Source organism: Hippichthys cyanospilos, chromosome 6 (assembly GCF_059441005.1).
Source record: "Hippichthys cyanospilos isolate Australia breed blue-spotted pipefish chromosome 6, RoL_Hcya_1.0, whole genome shotgun sequence".
Taxonomy (NCBI): domain Eukaryota; kingdom Metazoa; phylum Chordata; class Actinopteri; order Syngnathiformes; family Syngnathidae; genus Hippichthys; species Hippichthys cyanospilos.
Window position 1 is genome coordinate 8,039,193 of NC_142374.1, and position 23,614 is coordinate 8,062,806.

General features: G+C 38.1%; 1 protein-coding gene across 3 annotated transcripts in view; it reads right to left on the minus strand.

The window, feature by feature from the left end:
* b4galnt4a (beta-1,4-N-acetyl-galactosaminyltransferase 4a) overlaps positions 1-23,614 on the minus strand; it is a 131,131-nt gene that overhangs the window by 32,288 nt on the left and 75,229 nt on the right. For 2 of the 3 annotated variants that reach the window (XM_088417581.1, XM_088417582.1), the window contains 4 exons: positions 17,224-17,322; positions 7,664-7,759; positions 7,087-7,177; positions 5,477-5,577 (listed from right to left, as the gene is read on the minus strand). In XM_088417581.1, the coding sequence (XP_088273707.1) occupies positions 5,477-5,577; positions 7,087-7,177; positions 7,664-7,759; positions 17,224-17,322 (387 nt within the window). Of the gene's footprint in view, positions 1-3,189; positions 3,256-5,476; positions 5,578-7,086; positions 7,178-7,663; positions 7,760-17,223; positions 17,323-23,614 lie in introns of those variants that run through there. The other variant, XM_088417583.1, reaches the window with a different exon arrangement.

The following is a 23,614-nucleotide window of genomic DNA, read 5'->3' on the forward strand; positions in this document are numbered from 1 at the left end:
CAATCAGAGCTTGTAAAAGCACTTTGATTGACAGCTTGGTATCCAATGAGAGTGCTTGTACGCTATCCGTTGACGCACTCTCGTTTGCCCTGTGTTCACCCGGAAAGGGCAAACGAGAGTGGGTCAACACGGACTTGGGCTGGAGGATTACTTTTAATATTATTATTATTACTGTATTGTATCATTTGACAGAAATACCTTGTTAGTTTTTGTACTTTAATAATATAAGCCCACCTCCTCCCTCCCACGTCGATGTGACGCACTCTCGTTTGCTCGTTCCGGGTGAACACAACAAGCAATCTCATTGGATACCAAGCTGTCAATCAATGTGCTTTTACAAGCTCTGATTGGCTGGTTTTGTGGCACAAACGTAACGCGTGAGCAGAACTGAGCGAGCGCAGAGGACGACTCGAGCGAGCGAGAGCTCGATGTTGAGCAAACGCGATGTTGAGCGAGGGAGGGAGGAGTATAGAATGCTATTGCGTGTGAGCAAAAAGGAATTTTGAGCGAGAAACTTCTTTTCAAGAACTTTTTCTCTGCGCTCAAAATCTATTTTCGCTCGCTCAGTTTTATTTTCAACGCTCAATTTTTTTTTCCGCGCGCTCATAATGGTGGCACAAATATAACGCCGTACTTTATGCCCTTATTTGAAAAGCATTGCTTTACATGTCTAAATCCATTCACAGTGCATAGGAAATTGATGTACACAAAAACTGCCCATTCCGTTCTCCATGTTTGAAACATTTTCTTGAAATGATCAGGATCATTATCAGGCTCCTACTGAGCTGATCATTTGAATCAGGTGTGTCAGGGAAAGAAACCTGGACAACATGCAGGACAGCGGCCCTCGAGGACCGGGTTTGGACACCCGTGCTATAAGGCTACTATGAAGTTTTATTAAGTTCAAAACAGCTGAATAATGGCAGGTAAAACAACAGAAATTAGAGAATCAAACTTTCTTCTAAGGTTTTTGACTTTTGAGTAATAATCCTTAAAAACACTACAACATTCTGATGGTTTGAGAAGAGAAACATGACAAAGCTTAGATGCATGTTTTTTGACAGCTCAAAATCAAATAAAACCAGAACCTCAGCAGAAGGTAGGCGAGGAGAAAATTCATAAACTTTCAATCATCAACAGTCCATCATAGAATATCCAGTACACTATATGCACACTATATTATTTCTGTGTGGAGAGCAATGTAAAATATCAGTTGAGAAGTAGCAGCTGAACAGGAATCGATGATGCAAATTAGTGGGAAACTAAAACAAGTATCTTTGCATTTCTGAAATTATTTGATAAGTATAATTGGTCATTCTCATTTTAACTCCAAGCATTAATTTTGAACATAATACGAGTACCAAAGTAGAGGAGTAACGTAAATTAGAGGAAACACAAAACAAGAAGTCGGTTTATTATGCTTTACCCGATGGTTTCCCATCTATCTGATTGTTTTGCAATCAGTTTTGTGTGTTTTGCCTTGTATTTTCCTTAGCTGAAAGTTAATGAACTGGAAGTGATCAAGGTAGTAGTGAAAGACATTGCTGTACACCTCATTGCTTAAGTGGAAGACGAAAAGGCTGGTGCACCTGCAATATTTACATACAGTACAAGCACACGTGACGTTTCCCAAAATATAATCACTCACTACTTTCAGACCGCAGCATCCTCACGCCAGAATAGGCAGGAGGTAAATTAAAAGGAATCGTGGAGTGGAGTGGAGCCAGGAATCGTGAGTGCGACAGACAGACCCAACACAAGCGCACACACAATGCCTATCTGTACAACCTTGCAAGAACTCTAACCTTTGAAAATTCGATCAACATTTTCATGAAAAATATTCCTCTATTGTAGACTCACGTAATACTTATTTTGCATCATTTACATACATTTCAGTAACATTTTGTTGCTTTTATTTTATTTTATAGAAATTATTTTTACACTTTATAGCTGGAATGGTTAGACAACATAATGCATAATGTAAAATGCAAGGTGTTTTGAGTTTTAGGATACAGTGGGTACAAGTACAGCTAAGTTTGCTGTACGATTTAACATTTTGGGCACAAAGAGGAAATCTACAAGAATGTTTTATTTTTCCAAAATAATGGAGGCAATTTATACTATATGAACATTTGATCAGAATTTTTTTTTCGCTCCTATATTAATAAGGATGTTGTCTAACACATTGAGCTATGTAGTAGCTCATCGTTGCCATGCCATAAACTGACAGTGATATCCAGGTAAAAACATCAATGACTTTTAGCAGACATTCAAGAAAAAGCCAACAACTGCAACTTGAGACATAAATAAAGGATGCCAAAAGTTACTGTAAGAAAATTACTCTATTGTAATGAAACTACTTTACAACACCAAGCAAATATTGCAAAAGAAAGTGAGAAAAAGCTATAGCAAACAGCAAATTCTCAATAAAATGAATAGTTACACACATGCAAGACCCTCAAAACATCCATACAGCATATAAATTATGGAACCAACCAATGACATCATTAATCGCTCTGCAAATTGTGATATACAACCCATTATGGATTTTGCGGCTCATCGTTAGGTGTAAAAGTTCTTCTTTCGATACATTGACACAAAATGATCAGTAGGGAAGGCCACTTTTTTTTTTTAGAAATCATTTTGACACAATGAGCCACCCTACATTATAGCTTCCCATTATTGACCTTTCAAAGGCCTCTCAAAATATCCACATAATCTCATTTATTCTCATCCACCTCGTCTTTCTGGGGCTAGCAACCCAATTCTTCTCTACCTTTTTATTGTTTATTATGATGGTAGAATACCATAGCCTGTATGTGCAGTCTCAAAAGCTTAAACAAGCTCATCTTTTAGGGTAAATTCCCAACATGGTGATGTATTTCCAGCTACCAATCGGAAGAAAGCTTTTTCTAAGCTTATTTACATATCGAGATGCTATGCATTTTTGACCAATTAGAGTAGATTTAAAGAGGACATTGCGAAACTAAATTATCTTGCAAATGTGATGACAGATATCAGAGATATCAGAAGATTTTTTTTTTTTTTTTTTTTTACATGTGGCTTGGGACAGTAATAGCTTAAGGCTTTTCTGCATCATAAATGTAAAATATTGACATAGTGCTGAACTGAGACATAGAACTCGCTATTACTGTGTGGAGTGTCATATTGATTTTACCACTCTTTCACCTCAGTCTGTGTTGAGATTGTCTTCTGATCATCACAGTACACGTTGTACATGCTGCTGCCTTCAAATATATGAGTACATACACAAAATGAAGCAGCATTAATGTGAATTTTCATCTCACTTCATAGTGCATGTGTTTTTCATTCAACATACAAAACACAATTTGTAAAACCAAATGTGTACATTTTAATTAAACCAGTCGTTTTTGGAGTGTGTCGAAACAAAAAGTCAGGCTGCAGAATTGAAAAGAATGGTGATATCAATTTGGGACAATGGTGGTTCCGTTACAAAGTCCCTCTCACAGTATACACTGTATTGAGTCAAACTAAGGACTGTCAAAGGACCCAAGTCGATAGTTTGATCTGTAAATTTGCATTGCATTACATCCTCTGATCTGTGTGTGAAGCAGATCTAACATTTGGATGCCATGCCGGCCAGAGAGATATTATTTTCACAATAAAAACATCTTTGCGTGTTCATTGTGATAGTGTTAAACTGTAGATTACCTTCAATTATTTCAATTACCCACATTTTACATGATGAAAAGAGAAGCCAAAAACGTGTCAATTTGATACGAAAAAAAATCTTCTTGCCTGTACCTTCTTTTTCTTTAGCTCTCTCTTTTATAATCATGAAGGCAAATGGGCAAAATGAGTATAGGAATATGAATTAAGATAAGCTATCTGGAAGACTACATCCCAGAAAATGGGAGAGGAAGGGTGTGTCAGCCTCTGGCAAAATGAAAGATCCCTGGCCAGAGCTCTAACATTGCCTCCGTCATATTTCTCCACTGTTAAATGCCACATCAATATTCACTACTGGCTAATTAAGCTCTGCTCCCATGAAACCTGGTGACATGCCACATCTTGTTGGAATACAGATTATTCCATAGCTGGACTGTTACTCTCTTGCACATCACTCCCACTGCGACTGCATTAACAACACGTGACGAGGACGTCGTATTGATGAAGGTCGGCGAGCGTTCGGAGGCTGCTGGATGAAAAATGGAGGATGAAAAACGTTTCCCCACATGGAAATTTGTGTTGGAGGTTAGTCAATTGACGTGAAGTGAGTATTAGATTGGTTAGGAGGAACAAGGTCAAGATGCCCTGTTTCCTCCCTGTTTATTGTGTAAGCCTGCATACTGACAAAGGAACAGATGATATTCCATATGCATGGCCTGTGTTCAATCAAACTGCAGCTGCTGGAGCTACACAAACCGTAAGAACCTTCTACAAGTGCTCAATTTTCTGTAAAATCGAACCTATTAGATGCCATTCGGAACCATATGTCACAGCTGTCTAAATGTTAAAACGAATCATCAAGCCTCAAAAACTTCAGATGATCAAGTTTGTTTTTGTGTGTAAGCTTTCTTGAAAGGTGCATGTGTTTTAGCACTCAGAAGTCATGACATTGAAAAGTTTGATTCATTTCTTTGCAATAGAAAAACACTGTTGCTAAGCAATAGCAATTCAATTAAAGGACAATTTACACTAGGATTATTTGCTTAAGAGAGAAGAACGGATCCAGATGGGTGTTTCTACGTGTTAATGTCATTCACTTACTGAACACAGCTGTGAAAAAAGTCGAAGCTAGTCATGTGCTGATAACCGGATTGGCGATATATTATGATTTTAAAAGTCACGGTTATTTAAAACCACCAAGATCTGTCAAAGGTGCCAAGGTAATTCCTTCCTGTATCCCTTCCATGTCATCTTCCTTAATGGGCAACTGCACTGTGCAGCAGCAGCCTCCTCTCATTGTGTATCATATGTGTGTCCGCTACGGCTGCAGCAGCCGATCCAAATAGAGCCAGAGAGAAAGAGAGAAAAAGAAATTAATAGAGAGAGAAAACATGGGCATATTTGTGACGTGCACATGCGTGTGCTCATCACCATAATTGAAACGTAAAATAGTTGGGAGTCAAGGTAGGTCATTTCAAATTAATTTTTATTTTGTATTATTGTGCTGTACATTTAAATTGTATATTTCAGTTTAAATTGGATGTGATCGATCATAAAATTCATGTATAAGTTTAATTTTGAGCAAAACCCTCACTGAAGGTTTGTTTTGATATTATTTACAGTTTGATTTAATTTTAGCATGGTAAATGTTGGAGTAACAAATCCTGCATTACATTTTTTAACATTTTTTTGTACATTTTTTTAACAAGAAAAAATGTCTACTTTGCAAATATTTTTTTATATTTGGAAAAATGTCTATTTAGCAATTTTTTTTAATATATTTTTCTTTCGTTACACAAAGAAGGTGTGACCGCTGATTGCTTACCTGTCCCACATAGACCAGCAGCCTAGAGTTGAGAGGACTGTCATCGGGACTTAGCCAGAACTCTGAATTGTCATCGGATGATATTGAAAACTGGAAATCCCCTGAAAAACAAACAACCAAGCAAACAAACAAAAAAACCTGATGTGATACGCAGCTCCTCAATTAGCTCCTCAGGATTGAAAGAATTGTGATATAAAAATACTGATATTTCATAAGATGTATGATTAAAATGTTCTATCTACTGTAAAATAGGTAAGTTTGGGGTGGAGATGTGGCAAAGTAAATCTTATGAATAACAACCTTACCAAATCATCCCCCCAAATTTTTTATATGTTGTAATATAGTGAAAATGTCCAGAACTCTGGGGTTTAGGTAATGGCAAGATTTCTGATAACTATTCCCTGTAAAATGAAATAGAGTACTGAAAAGGGTTGGATTTCAATAACCTGTGGCTTATAAGACACATTTGACAAATTGTCTATTTGTGTTTTTCAGAATCTGTGTCCTATGAAATATGAGAACATATCGTTTATCAGTTGGACCATCAATCAGACACATTATGCTTCAACATGAATTCTACCCGAGTTCCTTTTTTGACACAAACATAACATTGTAACATAAGGGGATGCTTAAAGACATACTAGGTGAAAAGATGACTATAGAAATGTCAGAAAATTAAGTGCATGGAATTTTGCCGCTCAAAGCTGTAAAACAAGTGTAACTATGACAATAACTAATATGGCCAACAGCGTGAGTGAGAGCTTTCAAATGTAATGATTCTATCAAAATATTGGATAATGATGTCATTTATATTATTTGTCATTGTTAGTGTTCTGCAGTGTATTTCATCATGCACGCAACACATAAACAAATACCAAGCGTAATTCTTAAAATTTAGATTTCTACTATTATTAAATGTAATACAATGTAGTTACCAAACTGAGAGAAGTATGCCATTTTGAGTACTTCATAAAGCATCATAAGTAATATTTTTTCTCAATATGATACTTCTACATCACAGTCATTCAAAGCACAATGCCACACGATGAAAGATTAATAGATCATAGAGAGATTAATATCCCTCCTGCAGTGTCATAAAAAAGCCATTTCAGCAATAAAGGGATTTTATAAAGCGATTTTACAATCTATTGTGCAATAAGACAAGACAGACATACACAGAAATGGCAAGAAAAGAGCCTTTGTCCATGTATTTCATGTATTATTTATGAGCTTATGAAATACCAAGACAATGCAAACACACTTCTTTTCACCATTATCCACCCTGCCTCCCTGAGGAACTGAGGACTCTGAAGGGGGAAAATTTTGACCATCAGACCAAACTGGACATAATTGAAAGCTTAATATTCAGCAATTTATCTACTTAGTGTCTTGAGGCTTCTCTGTTGCTGCAGTAACAGGAGTGGGGCTTTCGGGAAACTGCAGAGAGTATTTTCAGAAAGCTCCACCAGCAGTGAGGATTGGCTAGAGTAGTGGTCCTGAATCACATGCTATTTTCAGGCTTTGAGGATGTTCTACAATAATTTGAGGGATATTGGCTCTAAGGCCCACGATGACAGACACGGGACTTGCTAATAAGATGAACTGGTTACCATCGCGGTAAGGGTGAAGGAATCCAAAGATTCTCAGTCCGTAATTCTTCCACTTTGGAGCCACGGCCAGCTTCTTCAAAGTTGTTCTTGTCTGCAGCAGCAAGCAGGAATTGAAGCAAAAGTATTAATGGTCCTGTTAGGAATCCGAAGTGACCGAGCGTTACACAGATGAGTGATTTTCATGTTTTATTATTATTAATAGTAGTAGTAGTAGTTGTAGTAGTAGTTGTAGTGGTAATAAACTCATCCCAGCTGTGATGTATGTGGGTGACAAGACATACTGTAGGTGACATGACAGGTGTGAATGAATCACTTCAGGAGGCTGCCCAGTCTCTCAAATATACTAAAAAAAATATATATCACTCACTACAGACACAACACTCTTTCCTGAAACTGATCAGTATGTACACATTATACTGTTTCTCTTGAGTTTTAAAAAAAATGTTCATTGTAAGCCTATGTAAGGTTTCACTCTATAAATCCTTCATAAGTCCACAGAAAGGTACAACTTCCATGCCCCGCACACCCCCCAAAAGAAAGGATTAATAGAAGATGCATTATGCGTTCCAGGACTTACATGAGGAAAGAGAGGAAAATGCAAGTTCTTTCTCAGTTGGGCTACAGAGGAGCCACACCAGTCCTCGAACACATGGAGGTTGACTTGTCCCTTATACTGCAAACAAAACATTTGAAGAACTGTCAATGCAGACAATAACAACACAACAAAAGCACCATTAAGGTTTGAAAAAGGCGTACTGGGAACTGTCCCTTTGACTCTACCTGGAAGAAATTCAGAGTAATATGACCTTGGCCCCAGCTGCAACCTCAGTAGACGATTGGGAAGATTTTGGCGTTGCTTACAATGATCTTGGTCGTTTATCAAAAAATTGTTTGTCTGTATTGTGGTCATTAATCTCATGAAACTCATTCAAGCACTCCTCTAGGGAGTCAGCTTTCTTCACTGTAAAACGCTAGGGAGCCTTCCAAAAACAGTTCTCGCAAAATGTCCAAAATAGGTGTAGGATTACAATTTGAAAGTTAAAGGTAACTCTAGTGTCTCGTTCCAACATAGCAGTGGTTCTTAACGTTTTTCAGCGATGTACCCCTTGTCATTTTCAGCCAAATACCCCCTAATCAGTGCAAAGCATGTTTGGGTTAAAATAAATAAATAAATAAATTGATAGAACACAAAAAATAATAAACAATTGGCGTCCTCTACTGATAAATAATAAATATCTGTCTACAAAAAATAATCAACATAATGTGTCAGACCTGTTCTCAAAAAGAAATAATTAGAAATAAATAGTTGTGTACAGACAAATATTCAACAAAATCTTTTGGGATTACAGTAGAGATCTGTTAACAAAAATAATCATTTACCTTAAGGATTAATAAATATTTGTCCATAACATAACATAACAAAGAACACAACATCAAAAAGAAATCATTAACGGTATCAATAAACATTTGTTTACTGAAAAATATGAAACTCTTGGGATCATAGTAGGGATCCGTTCGCAAAAATAAATCATTAACTTGACAGGTCATGAGGTGACACCTAACAAGTTGAGTCAAGTATGGAGGAAAATCTGGCTTTTAAAAATAATGAAATTTAATAACTTACTGAACATAACATTTTTTTATGAATATATATTTTCATGAAAACATTTCATTCTCAATAAATATTTTTAAAGGATTTTTGCATGTTTGTTTAATTTCAAATCTCGAGTACCCCCTGGAGTTCCTTCAAGTACCCACAGGGGTACCCGTGCCGTCATTGGACAACCACTGCATCACAGACTGATTTTCCAATAAATTAGACGTTTTAAGCTTTTGTTCATGTTGAGTGTTGTAAGCAAGATGAAAAACAAAAATACCAGTGTTTTGGTCATATGATCCCTCACAGAGAATGTTGACCAAGCATATCTGCAGTGTCACGGGACAGCACGAATTTAGGAAATCCAACAATTAGTCAAAGCCCATCGCCTGACATTTGTCTGCATTAAACAGCGAGCACAGTAGACACAGTGTTGACAAATGACAATCGCCTTGTATTGTCTTCGAGGGAATTGTTTCCATAAACACACACACATACATATCCCCACATGTACAGCTCGCAAATCACTAGAAAGAGTGTGTTGTTCGGGTTGCACAGCGTCAAACTTGGAGACGGCATCAACTAGTCTTTGATTACTTCACTGATTTTTTTTCAGCAGAGTACAATATTGTAATGTAGGTTGTGGGAAATATCATAGCATACAATGAATAGTGTTTGCAAATAACAATGGACCTCTTCATTTGCCATTGAATGACTCCAACTCTCTTTCCAATTGGACATTGTTTATCGTGGTTTTTAATTTGTATGTCCTACAACTCAAAGTTGTATTCATATTTACTTAAAGCTATGATAAAGTTTAATCTCTTTCGATGCTAGATACCAACTGTGATGCATGTATCCATAAGATCAAAAATGGCCTCAATGGAAATAAAGGGAAAACAACAACAACAAAAACAAACTCCGATCACCTGTGCAACGGTACCTTCTATCAACTCAGATAAACGCGGCAAGTGTCACATTCTGACATTCCAACACAGGCATTTCAACAGATGGCTTCACCTGAAGGGGAGGCCTGCATTTCTTCAGCGTTTATGTGGTCATTGAGGATGTGAACTAGACAGAGCAGTGCAGCAATACCAGCTCATGCATTAAACATAAACTGTTTTTATGAACAAATTTGTCATTGAGTTCAGCCGCAACTCTTCTTGTTTGACTATCAAACATGTTATCTGCCGAAACGGTGTTATTAGGAGAGCACGAGGGTTGCCCGAGTTCAACAATCTGAAAGCGAGGTGTCAAGAAGGTGGATAACTGATGCTTGAAAGGGTGTCCATGGCAGCACAGAAAAGTCAGGTAGAGGTGAGTGGAATTTAGCAGACAGAATGAGGCCCTGTATAAATGAGGCTTGTTAACAGATTTCTAGCGAGTTTCAAGCCATGGGCCCCAGCTTGAAGTTCTTTTTGTGCAACAAGCACCAAAAAAGTCCGTGATTACACAGACACTGTGGTGAGGCTTTGGGTTATAAACTTACGTAAAGGGGGGAGTGGATTTTCATTGGAATGCAAGTGCTATGCGCTCTTTGACTTGTTAGCAAATTGCAATTCTGAGTCACTTTAAATACTCTGCATGAACGTGGCATTAGGAAACAAAAAAATGAAACCTTGGAAACCAACATTGAACCTGAATCTTTTTGCATTCTTTTTATTCGTGTACATTATACAAACATTTATTGAACTAATGTAAATTTCATGCACGTGTATATTGTAAGGTATGAGGAAAAAGTACAGTATGCGTATATAATATCTTAGTTTCCATGTTGTAAAGTCCATCAAGTAGTTATTATGGAAACTTGAATATGTCAAATAACAAAATGTCATATCAGCAGTTGTGTTAAACTGTTTATATCAACACACATATCATAGTTATGACTGAAATTGACTGAGATAGGAACCGGGGAGGTTGGCTGTTAATCCCGTCTTTCGAATAAAAAGCATGGATCCACAAAGAAGTGAAGTGATAAGGCACAGGAAAGACAGCTCGGTGACGACGTTAGATATAAAATAGCGCTAAACATAAGATGAACTTCACCAGTTTCCTCAGTCATTTGTCTTGGCGCATCTCCCTGTGAGATTCTTCCCCAAATCTCTCTCCCACCCATCTGCTTGCAGTATCAAGAGAAGCACAAATCAGACATTTGCTCTCCTCCGAGCCGGCTGCAGCTTGCTGCATTTACTCTGGCGGCGAACAGTGACAAATGGCCACGCAGCGCACCCACTGACGAGGAATCGCACCAGCTGACACAATGAATCCCATTTGGATAAGGAAAGTGAGACATGATGTTCCTGGCAAAAAGTACAGTGGGATAAGAGAATAGCACTCTGCGCAAAGCCCCAAGGACAATCAAATGCATCACATCGTGTGCTGTGGTTTGACAGACTGGGTTGAAATTTGAAGGGCTGAAGATCAAATTGTGTGAGTGTGATTCCCTTTGTGACCATACGGACTGTTTTGTGAGATCACAGATTCTACCCTTACCACTGACTTCTGCCTTTCTATTACAATGAAAAATATATGGAGACAATGAAAGCTGGACAAGAGAGGCGGCAAGAAGATGTGTTTTGAAAGGAACACATACATACGAATAAGAATAACAAGTCGCCTAAGAGAAAGGAGAGAAGCAGAAATAGAAGACATCGCTCATATGGTACGTTGCGGCCTCGTCAATTTCTGTATTGGGTTGAATAATCTGCCGTCTTTTCTGTGATTGCATCTATTTTGACTTGCACTGAATATAACACAAAGGAAATGAAATACCACAGTCCATCAGCAGACCTATTGCCATAAGTCACTTGTGACAAAATAAAATTCCTGCAACCTGCGTTTTTTCATTCATTATTTAAATATACAGATGGGAGACAGAAAAGCAGAAGTATAAAAATATTGCCAACAAAGCCTCGTTCTCTCCTTTAGTCACACTTGCATGTTGAGTAGCACATCATGCTTTGCAGCTTTATGCAGTTATTGCATCCATAAAAACATGAGTGTGCTTGTCAAACAGCAGCGAGGCTTCTTCCATCTAACCTCTGTATGCCTAATGAGACTGCGTTGTGAACCAGGTTCAATGCGTGCTCGACATGACTGAAGTTAAAAAGCATTTAGCCTGATGGTTTGATTATTAACTTGTTGCAAAAATACATCTGCTACAACAGTGTCCAATGAATGATATTTATATTATTGAACCAATGAGGCTGTGTTACTAACGGATTGTGTTCTGTCTGCAATGCTCTTGTGCATTTAGTTTATTTTAACTTCCTGAAGTTGTGTGTATGTACAAACACACAGTATGGATTAGCACCTATGTGTATTAGATATAGTATTTGTTAAATAATATAATAGAACGTTTACGTGTGAATAAATACGTAAATTAATATTTATATTGCAGAAGCCCACCACTACTACCGCATTCACGACCATTGAATTCCATAGATGCCAGTCATACGTTTTTTAAAACTCATGCATATTTGGCAGCACGGTGTAAAGTGGTGAGCATGTGCGTTTCACAGTAGAGACGTCACAGGTTCTATTCCGGCTCCAGTTTACCTGTGTGGCGTTTACATGTTCTCCCGATGCCTGTGTGGGTTTTCTCACAGGTTTTCTTCCTGTAGGCCCCAAAACATGCATGGTAGGTATATTGGACACTCTGAATTACCCTTGGGTGTGTTTGTGACTACGAATGATTGTTTGTCTCTGTGTGCCCTGCGATTGGCTGGCAACCAGTTGAGGCTGCCCCCGCCTATTGCTTGAGGACAGCTGGGATTGGCTCCAGCACGTCTGTGATCCTAGTGAGGATAAGCAGCTACGAAATTGAATGAATGAATTGTTCATAGCAACTGACAGCTATAGAAGTCACAAATCCATTTTAAGTGGTGCTCTGTTATAAATAAAAAGGTCACTTGGTTGCAAATTGCAAGCAATTGTTTTTAAATGTTCCACTCTGGTAAACCAGGCACTGGTGCAGGATTGGCCAACATAAATGTTGCAGGAGGTGACTTTTTCATTCATGCTCTGTGGAGCTCAAACACTTCTTCACCAGAGAGATGGCAAAACTGATTTTTTATAAATTTGGACAAAATATATGCATGTCTGTTTTTGTCCTATAGTATCTTAATATATTTAATAAAGACCCTACAACAAGAGTTTGAACACCCAAAAAAATAACCACATACAGTAATTTGATTTTTTTTTCCCCACTGCAAAGAGATCGTAAAATAATTACCATTCAAGGATAGCGCAAAACTGCTCAACAGCAAAACAAACATGTTTTGTTTTTTTGCTCACATGAATCAATTCACTCAAAATTGCATCATTATTCAGGTACTACGGTACATGGACTTTGGTAAATGGACTTTCACTTATATAGCGCTTTTCTACCTTAGGTACTCAAAGCGCTTTACACTAACTAGTCATGTACCTACTGATGACGCAGCATCAGGAGCAACTCGGGGTTCAGTGTCTTGCTCAAGGACACTTAGACATGGTCTTGATGGTCGGGGGATCGAACCCACGGCCTTTCGACTGGGAGACGACCACTCTACCACTAAGTCATGCCGCCCCAAGTACATCCTTCAGATCAGTCAAAATCCCTAAATTATGAAGCCAGAGGGGGGCGGGGTGCAACTTTGAAAAAGAAATGACAAATGGTGATATTACAACTTAAACATTGACATTTCGGCAAGAAAACATGTGCATAAAGCCCCCCTCCCACCTCACACCTCAACCACTGGACACTTGTGGTCCACACGCCATCAGTTGCATGCTCATGGTCCATTGGAGTACTTGGACTGCCTGTGGCTTTGACATTAATCTTCACTGGAGGATTTCACCACTTGGGGATATCCCACTTATCCCACTATATCCACTTGTTGATATCAATTAATTAAGGCCCACAACATAGGTCATGAAAACGCTTTCTAAAATGAAACCTGTACAGGTTTGCATGAGTGTGAGTTTATACCTGCACCTGTGCATGCCTTAATGGGTATTAGCTGTTTAAGTGTGGATGTGGCTTGTATGAATGCCTCTGCATGCCGGTGCGACCTCTGTCAAGCTGTGACAGCTGGCATATGGCCCCACTCTACCTCCACCAGCCACAGAGTACGTCTCTGACAGCGCCAGTTTGGTGGCCCCTCGGACCACTGCCATCTTGGCTGTGCACCAGGAAAACAAGTTAGTGTCAGTAATTAGGACAGATAGCGAGCAGGGAGAGCAGATGAAGGTCTGCTGTGCTCTACAGCACTTGACAGAAGAAACACGAGGAAAGCAAGTAGAGTTCCAGAGTTGCATTGATTATTTCTTCGTAAAGTCCTTCAAGTGAATGCTGAGAAATGCTGTCATCCAGCTACAATAACAAACTATTGTAAAATGTGTTGTTCTGAGTCAGTTCATATATACTATTCTGTTTTAATGTTACGTCCTTGAAAGAGTTACTGTCATGATAATAAAAGTAGCAATTAATTGATTTAAAATGAGCTTAATAGCAATGTTAATTTTCCATTCGACATAAGGTAATGAAATTACTCCAAATGAACATTTAGGACAAATAAACGGTGAAGTTGGAGACTTCCAAACTAAACATTGCACGCTTCTGGAGGGCAGTAAGGGGAGAAAACACAAACTGACAACCATAAGAAGTATAAACGTGGAAAAAGCAAAAATCAACACAAGCAAAAATGCTCCTAGTGCTGGAAAGACATGCACACACACACACACAATTTAGCGGCTTTATTGCGTTTTCCCATGGCCAGGTCGATCACTTTAAGCTTGAAGGCTGCACTGTAGGCATTATGTCAAGTTTTTGGCATGAAGAGGTGGTGCGCTTGACCACAGATTGGAATAGCAGCCCGGAAGCTTAAATTAAAAATGTAAACACCTCACAGATTGGGAAAACACATGAAAGAGCTGCCGTGAAGTACATTCTGAACTTTACAGCAATCAAAGGAACTATAAATATATACCAATCTGCCACAACATTATGTTCACTTGCACGGTTTAATGAGACCAGATTAAAAAACTAAATTAAACGTGTTGCCCTCGTTATGTTGGACCCACTGAGCCGGTCGCTTTGCAACTTCCTTTCAGATGCTATATTTAAAGACAGATCAGCCACCACAATTTGGCTCAGGTTTGGTCAATGGCACTGTGGGTGTTGAATTCAGATATTTGCATTTACTTCCTCCAGGACGTGCAAAATGAACTGTGCAGCAATGTTGCCTCTGTTTGGCAGAGGTTGTGTCCTGTTTGTATAGTAAATCATATTTCATTTCACTGTGACTGAAAAGTGATATATCAACAGATTTCAGACCTTTTTCATGGCATTGGGCATACCATACTAGTCTCCTGGAATGGTTTAGCTATTAAAATGTCTGTACTAATAGTTGATTTCTAGTTACCGGCGCGGAAGAGGCATGGATAAAGTAAGACCATGTGTGCGCAGCGCAAAGCCCCTTCCACTGGCGAATCTAACATGAAGTTGCACTGTAGCTAGTCCCCGCTTGCCGCTTCTCTAATTCAACCCCGCTGCTTGGTCTCCACTGGGCACCAAGAACGTTTGAGCTGCAGCAGCGACATTAGATGTGTGCAGGGCGCTTCGCACGTATCTCCACAGCTGCACAATCCACCCATTGGCTGTGGCAATCATTTGGAACTGTAATCAAAAGGGAGAACCGGAATCGCAACCAGTTTTGTCCACATTCAAACAATGCCCAACCTGCCCAAAAATGCCTGTATTAATCCTCTACCTTCTTAGGTTGTATTAGAGCCGTAACAAAGGAATAAGCCGAGAGGGTATTCTGCAATCTCACCAGCAGGGTATAAAGATGAACACAAGGCACTCACGTCTACTACGAGAGACACTGATGAGAATTATAATTATCTGTGACAAAAGTCATTAATGAAGCATGTACTGTTGAGGTCCTGTTACAGGAATTTGGGGGGGATCTCTGTGTAAAAGAGAATTATAAAAGACAGTGTGAATTTTTTTTTTATGAGTATTGTGTAAACCTATTGCCAAAATAAACCATCCACCAGTATTAGTATGTAGGAATAGCACTGAACTGACTCCACTATGATTTTGAGTAAGCTGTTCAAGCACGCCACAAAAAGATTCCCTGATCTCCTTATAGTCACACTGTCTGTTCACAAGCAAAGCAAATATTAGTTTACCCTGCGCAACAGACATGGCTTTTGTTGACATTGTACTTCCCTCAACTGGGATATTCTGAGGTAGAAGGAACCATAATGATTAGTGTTTGCATTGAGAAAATTAATAGCTCTCGGGACACTTCATGCAATCGTGTTCTTTTGAAACATCTCACATTCAGCAATTGTTCAATGCCATGCTTGGTTGTCAGATCTACTAATTATGTTAAAACAAATATTTGGACAGTTTTTTTTTTAAACATAAAATGCTGTGCATTGTCAAATGTAACATATTTTTGACGCTGCTGATTAATGCATTTGTAATTCAAAGTAAATGGCTTATGTTTGGCTTGTGAAAACAAACATGCACCCATTTATTTTCTATGACGCCTAAGCTTACCAAGAATCCTTCAAAGAATTGTTCGCACATGTAATAATTAAACATGAAACAAAAGAAAACCAGATCAAGCTAATAGTTCTGTTTATAACTTTGCAATAAGTCAACACATTCAGAAATCTAGTTTGCTTCCCATTTAATCATGTCCCTACGGTGGCCCTGAAGTGCAAATGAAAAAAAAAAACAAATACCGAAGCAAATAAAAAAAAAAGAAAAATACGTTGATCAAATTTCAGGTAATGAATTGCCAACGTTAAATCATAATTTAATACTTTCAATCATTCTAATTGTGTTTTATAGTACGTACCGAGCATGGAATTTCAAAACGCAGATGTTTTTTTTCCATGTCGGATAAGAACATACAACCACATACCAATACAATAGAAACACCGTACGTCTCATATTTAGAAGAGAAAACAAGTGTGAAATTCTGTTTATATTTTACCCAAATGAAATTTCTCTAAAAGCACTGTGGTGATTTAGAGGGGAGAGTGCATAGGAACTGTTAAACATTGCAAGCACACACTTGATTACGGTCATTTAGGCTCAACAGGTTATTGATTCTCTCTTATCTACATTAAAAGAACAAACAAAAAAAAAATGTAGTTCAGCAGTTCTGCCTGACAAATTTTCATGGTGATGTTTAACTATCAACTCAATTCAATTTAACAGGTATGTGCATATTATCTTAAAATAAATAAAAAAGACATTCAGGTAGATTGTGTTTTTGACATGATGGAAAAAAAAGCAGCACATTTTCAGTTAAATCATTTTTCCACAAAAAGAAAATTTGTCAGTGATATGCTTGCTGGCTAAAGCTGATTATTAAAATTATATGTGAGCAGAGTGTGAGTTGCCAATCTTAGATGATGAGTAAGACTAAATAAATAACTAATTAAAAGCAACTGAACCGCTGTCTAAATAATGGGAGGCCCTCAGCACAAGTGCTATGGAGTAATTGAGGATACAAAAAAGAAGTAATTACCTCCGGTTTCCATGGCAATTTCTTATAGCGTTCAGTAAGAAACTTCCGAATGTGGACGTGACTTCCGCTGTTGGAAATTCCTGGAATCGGTTCGTCATCCTTGAAGAAAGAAGAAAATTCACCATGTTTATTCCCTCTCAAATTACAAGATGATTTATCCAAAAACAGACATTTATGCGAGGAAAACTTGATTCTAAATCAGCGGTTTAAGCCTGCTATCGACTCACACATCCATCTAGGCATGGAGGCATAAAATCCATCCATCATCATGAATACTCTCAATAACAGAGATGAAGTACCATCATTAGCTCAAACCGCAGGCCTGTCTCATTGATGGGAGTGCAAGAAGCTTAAACTGTCCATTATGCTCAGATGAGGACAGCACACACTTATATTCGTGCTGAGGGTTATTCCTCTTGTTAAAACCTCTGTGGAACTCTCTTCAACATTTTTTTCTCACTCCAGGCTTGTGGCATTTGCACAATGCACAATGATTAACTGAAAACAGGCAAAACTACAGTAGTTGAACTTAATCTTTAATCTACCACTTCAGGGTGGTCCAGTGTCAAAATGAATCATTGAGATTCATTCAAGGCTCATCAAATGTGGGAACCTCACCTATGCATTGTACGACGATGGTTATAATTTTGATTTCAGATGACGTCAACATTCACTGGATAAAACCAGGACTAAAGTATGGTGCAAATCAGCCAATACTTTGACACTCCGGATTCTCAGGGGTGTCAAACTCATTTAAGATCAGGGGGCATAAGGAGGAATATCTATTTTCAAGGGGCCCGGACTGGTAAGTAATTTTATACTGTAGAGCTTAAAAACAAATGATGTCAATTATATGAAGATTTTAGCTAGGGTCCAATTCCACACGAACAACGACTGATAGAAAGAAAGACAGAAAGAAAGATAGATAGAAAGAAAGAAAGAAAGAAAGAAAGAAAGACAGAAAGAAAGAAACAAAGAAAGACAGAAAGAAAGAAAGAAAGACAGAAAGACAGACAGAAAAAGAAAGAAAGAAAGAAAGAAAGAAAGAAAGAAAGAAAGAAAGAAAGAAAGAAAGAAAGAAAGAAAGAAAGAAAGAAAGAAAGAAAGAAAGAAAGAAAGAAAGAGACTAAAATACTGTAACTGCCTTTTTGGTGCCCTAAATATTTTTAATAAAGCATTTTTCCTTAAATTCCTTAAATGAACAGAAATTAACTATGATCTTTTTCCCACTCATTCATAAAATGCTTTCATACAATACGATGAACTAAGAATAAATGAATACTTAAATAAATACAATGAAACACAAATATAAAGTGGACGCAAAATGCCTCATTCAAATATGTGGTTGTACAACATCTTCTCAAGGAGTGAAGTGCAAAGAAAGCTAAACAGAATAGAATTGTGCTGTAGTGTCCAGTTGGACACTGGGTGGGACTAAACAAATTAATGTTAAATAGAAATACAGGACTAATTGTTTAAAATACGCCACTGACCAAACCCAAATGTCTGGTAATGGCTGAGACATATTGAGTAGGTTCTACTAGACCATAGTTAGTTTTTGAGGGATTTTTTTTTTTTTTTAAACATTCATTATGGAACGTTACATAAAGTCCAAGCAGTGTCCTCCAAAGAACTTGAAAACAAAATTTAATTTCCACATAACTAATCCAGTTTACATGTATTTGCACAACACCAACAGATCAAAATGCATAAAACGCATAAATCGCTTCTGAAGACGTTCAACTTCATTCATGACTCCTGCATGTATGTGTAAGAACGAAAGATGCATCTGAACAAGAAAGGGCGAGTGTGATATTGTGCATGAGGACCTATTTGATGCCCATAATGTCAGGAGTTGTACTTAATTTTAAGTAGACTATTGGTGAAACCAGGTTGGTTGGCATCTTTACCATCCATGTCTTAAAACTGACACATTTCTTCACGGCCATAAACATGATCGATTCCCACATCGCCACAATTTGGCACTAAAGTTGTTGCAGTCCCTGCCTTAGCAAGACTCTACAGTGTAGAGTCTTTTGAGTAGCGGAAACATTATACTGAGACCTCAACATGCATGCTTATCTCACTGAATCCTCTGTCACATTTCTCAAGTGCAGCCAAACACTATTTGATTCCCTGTTGACATTTAGATTTAGCGCATACAGTATGTGAGCTTACCTTTACAGTATATGAAGGTTTGCAGTTGTAAATAACTATGCCATTATAAACTTGATATGACAGGTTACAATTTATAAAAGTGGCTACGCACGTAAGCGTACGAGCTTTAACTTGGACTTGGAGCTGAGTGCTTCACAATTAAACAATGGCGGACCACAGAGATTAAGTTTTGTATAAGACATCCTTCAGTTTTTATCAGAACCTCCTCTCTAAAGACCGCCGTCTCTTCCCAAATGTGCTGTTCAACGAGAGCATGAAAACCCCTAATATGCTACGAGGCACATTAAAGTTAACGCGGTCATGTGAAGGGTAGGACGGACCAATGGGGAGCAAAAAGTTCTCAGCTATTCAGAGATAAAAGTCTGCTGTTTCTAAGATAGAACCAGGGGAGACGCAAAGTCAAATACATGGTGAATCATCTTCCATTTAGCAAAGGTTTTAAAAACGCGTACCTCCCATGTGACAAGTTTGATGGGTTTTCAGCACGCAGCAACTGAGGGTATTTGTAAAGAAGATGCCAGTTTGTGCAAAATATAATTTTTGGAGCAAAAGATGTAATTGGACAGCTTGTCAAAAACTGAGTCTTTAATTACTTTTTTAACTTCCAAGGGAGTGATATGAATGAGTGCAGAGAACGTAACGATGAAGAAATATGACTCTTTCCTGTCAGCTACAAGAGAAACTAAAAGATCTCGATGTGTATTGTTAACACACACATTCTGACCTATATCACCAAGTCACAGGCCTCAACAAGTAGAAGGCAATTTCCTCATCTGGCGTTAGGAGAGTAAAAAAAAACAAAAGAGAGCACAAATATGTTAAAATAGCTAAATGACAATAATAATAATAGAAATACATTTAATAACACAGTAATGCTGTGAAGAATATTCAAAATACTGAGCCAGTTCCTACATTAGAATGACTACAATAAAAAAAGAAATTTGATGACTTCTTGGAATAGTTGCTATGACACTGGTGTTCCCTAAATAAACCAAGAAGCATGCGAGAAGACAATTGAGCTGACAGTTAATCAGCTTTCATTAACAGGCCTACCAGACTATGATTGCCGTATAGCAGATAATATACAGTACAGTATGATGATCCTGGAATAATAACGATATTGAACATTAATTTTCAAAAATACTTGCTCAGCTGAATCAACCCCAAGTCTGCTTATCGATGCAACTAATCAGCCTCAGTTTAAGTTGTTGACCTGAGGTTGCACCACATTCTTGCCTCTATAACGGAGTATTGACTCACTGTTGTGAAGCTCTTGTCACCATTTATTGCAAACAACAAGACTAAGATTATTTCAGTCTCCACATTAGAAACAGACCTAATTTCTCCTGGCACTGAGCCCAAAACTGTATCATCATGTTTCTTTGGTAATTAAAGCTGATGTTAAGGAGCATGTTAAACTGTCTCATGTATTAAAAATTGCATAACAGCACAACAGAGGAACACAAATCACGCAAGTCAACGCAACTGTTTTTCAAGTCTTTACAACACCAAGACTTTCACGACTGGCACGATTCATGGTTTTGAAAAGTGAATTATTGCAGGACCGGTGCAGATCAGCAGACCAAATGATAGCAGTAGTGAAACTGAGTTATTGCATGTACAGTACTGTCATGCATGCGTCCAAATGAGCGCATGATTGATATGCAGGCTGACTCACCAACTCAACATATATCAGTGAATTGGGAGCTATCGGTTGCCTTCTTGCATGGCGACACAATACACACATGTATCCTTGCTGATTGGAGCAAAAAGAAGTTGCCATTGTGTCCTAGAATATCAATGAGTCGAGTGAATCCCTCTTATTAAACACAAACAAGCACAGGTCTGAAGGGAGGGGGCGAGTCCAAGCGTGAGACAGAGACAGAGGGAAAGGGATGAAGTAGAGCATAGATCTGGGGCGCCTCACATAAATGGCTTCATCACCCTCCCACCAGGAGCACCCATGCACAGTAGTTCAGTGTTTATAAGTCTAAACACACACTTTGAGCCAGAAAATAAAAAAATAAAACACTACCACCAAAAGTAAATAAATGAATAAATAAGAGTGGAACCTATAAGGTTGAACCTCATTCATGCCGAATGGTCAATAATTTACTCCAGTGTGGAAATAATTGATTCCAGAATCATATTGAACTCAGTATTTTTCATTTTTTATATACACAAGTTGTTTGGTATTGTTTTAACATTTATTGGCATCAGACAAGTGTGAACAATCAGATAACTCAACTTTGAGGGCAATGTGCTAAGGAGGAAGGCAAAGGCGTCAAATTCATTTTATTTCAAAGGCCGCATGGAGGAAAAGCTATTCTCAAGTGGGCCGGACAGGTAAAATCCTATTATATATCTTAAAAAAACAGTTGCTGTCAATTATATGTAGATTTTGCTATGTGCGCCATCCTGGTCCCAGTTACTCACTAATAGTAGGGGTCAACTGTAAATATACAGTATTGTTGAGAAGTATATTGAATAAGCCGTATGAACAACATATGAATAAATAAACAAAGGAATACAGTGAAACAAATATCTAGAGGAAGGAAAATGCGGAAATCAAAATCAGTATTTGAACAACTTTATTTCAAGGAGTGAAGTGAAGTGTGTAGAGTTGAACAAAATAAAACGGTACTGTAGTGTCTCATTTTGGATACTGGCACCCATGTAATGATATACACGACACGAGATGTTGGAAACTTTAGGAGTCATGATGTCACGTCAAATACAGAAGCGCTGCATGCTAACTGCTAAGCTGCAAATATAGCAAATTTAAAAAGAATTACAAGACTGATCACTTATTATACCACACACACCAAAGCCGAATGTCTGATAATACCCTATTTGGCGATCCACGCGCATCGTGAATCCCTTCAAGGTGATCGAATGATTTTACGTCAGCTCTGTAGCAGCATGACAAAGCTAGAGGGTAATGCTAATGCAACCGCTGGTGAAGAGTTCAAAATTCTGTCACTGAAGCAATCAGCAAGCTACTTTGCTCAAGCGTGGCAATTGGTCACCTGCGTTTGTAAGTTGCAGTGCTCATCAGGTCATTGCTTGAAAGTATTATACTGTAATGTTCGTTGTTGTCCGGTCATGGGGAAGACTGCAGGGAAAGTCCGTTAGTTCAGTTAGCAAGGGACGACGCGCCTCTTAATACAGTAGTTCTCTTTATTTTCTGTCAACAAAAGTAGCAATTGGACAGAACCAAGACTAAACGAATTCTTTGACGCTCGCAAGGGCATTACAGTGTTATAGACAGTGGACTAATAGGTTCGATCCAATTTCTTTTTTTAAAGCTACACAAAATAATCTGAAATAAACGTCGTACAATCCCGCTCATATAATTGTCACCCCTTGTGTAACGCGTGTCTAGGGATGTCACTTTCTAACATTTTTTCACATTACCAAAAAAATATAAAATCCACTGGTAATGGAAAACAATAAAACATTCTCAAACAAGTGCTAAGATGTTATCGGGTAAGCCGTTTTTTGTTACAGTGACATTTTTTCATAATGTCAAAGATAGGAATACTGTATAAAAAAAAAACTGAATTAGACGTTTCCAACCTTTTGACTAGTGCTGTACATGATTACATAACTGCTGTTTATCTGTCCTCTCTCATCACCTCTTACCATCTTTTTAGCTTCTTTAGGAATAAATGTTGCAAAGTACACAGCGTTAATTTAACTGTGATGCGTGTGTGGAACGCTAAGGTCCTGTGTGATGTCATGGATAACAGTAGTTCAACGGAAGCATGTTTTAAACATTTTAATGGTGGAATTAGAGTTACACGTTCTCAGAGGTATTCGACTTTAGAGCTCCCACTACACAAGACGAGCTGTCTCTCCGCCTTAAGATTTGATGGGCACATCATTGGACATGTCACTTGAATATCACTGTTGAAATGAGGCAGCTTCTAATGCATCAACGTCATGAAAAGAGTCACAGAAACTGACAACTGAAAATGAAGCAAGAGATTGTGGTAGACAACAAAAAAAGAGAATGAGCCAAATGAGAGTTGGCGCTAAAGAGACCGACTTGGATATGCAGTGCTCAGAACATTGAACAATCAGAGGCTATTAAAATCTTAACACCCACTTCAGTTTGCTGAGGGGGGAGGGGCTATTTGGTTAGTTTTGCTTGAACACTTTTTAGCTAAACAATAAACACAGTCGAAGTGATGTTAATGCCCGCAAGCAC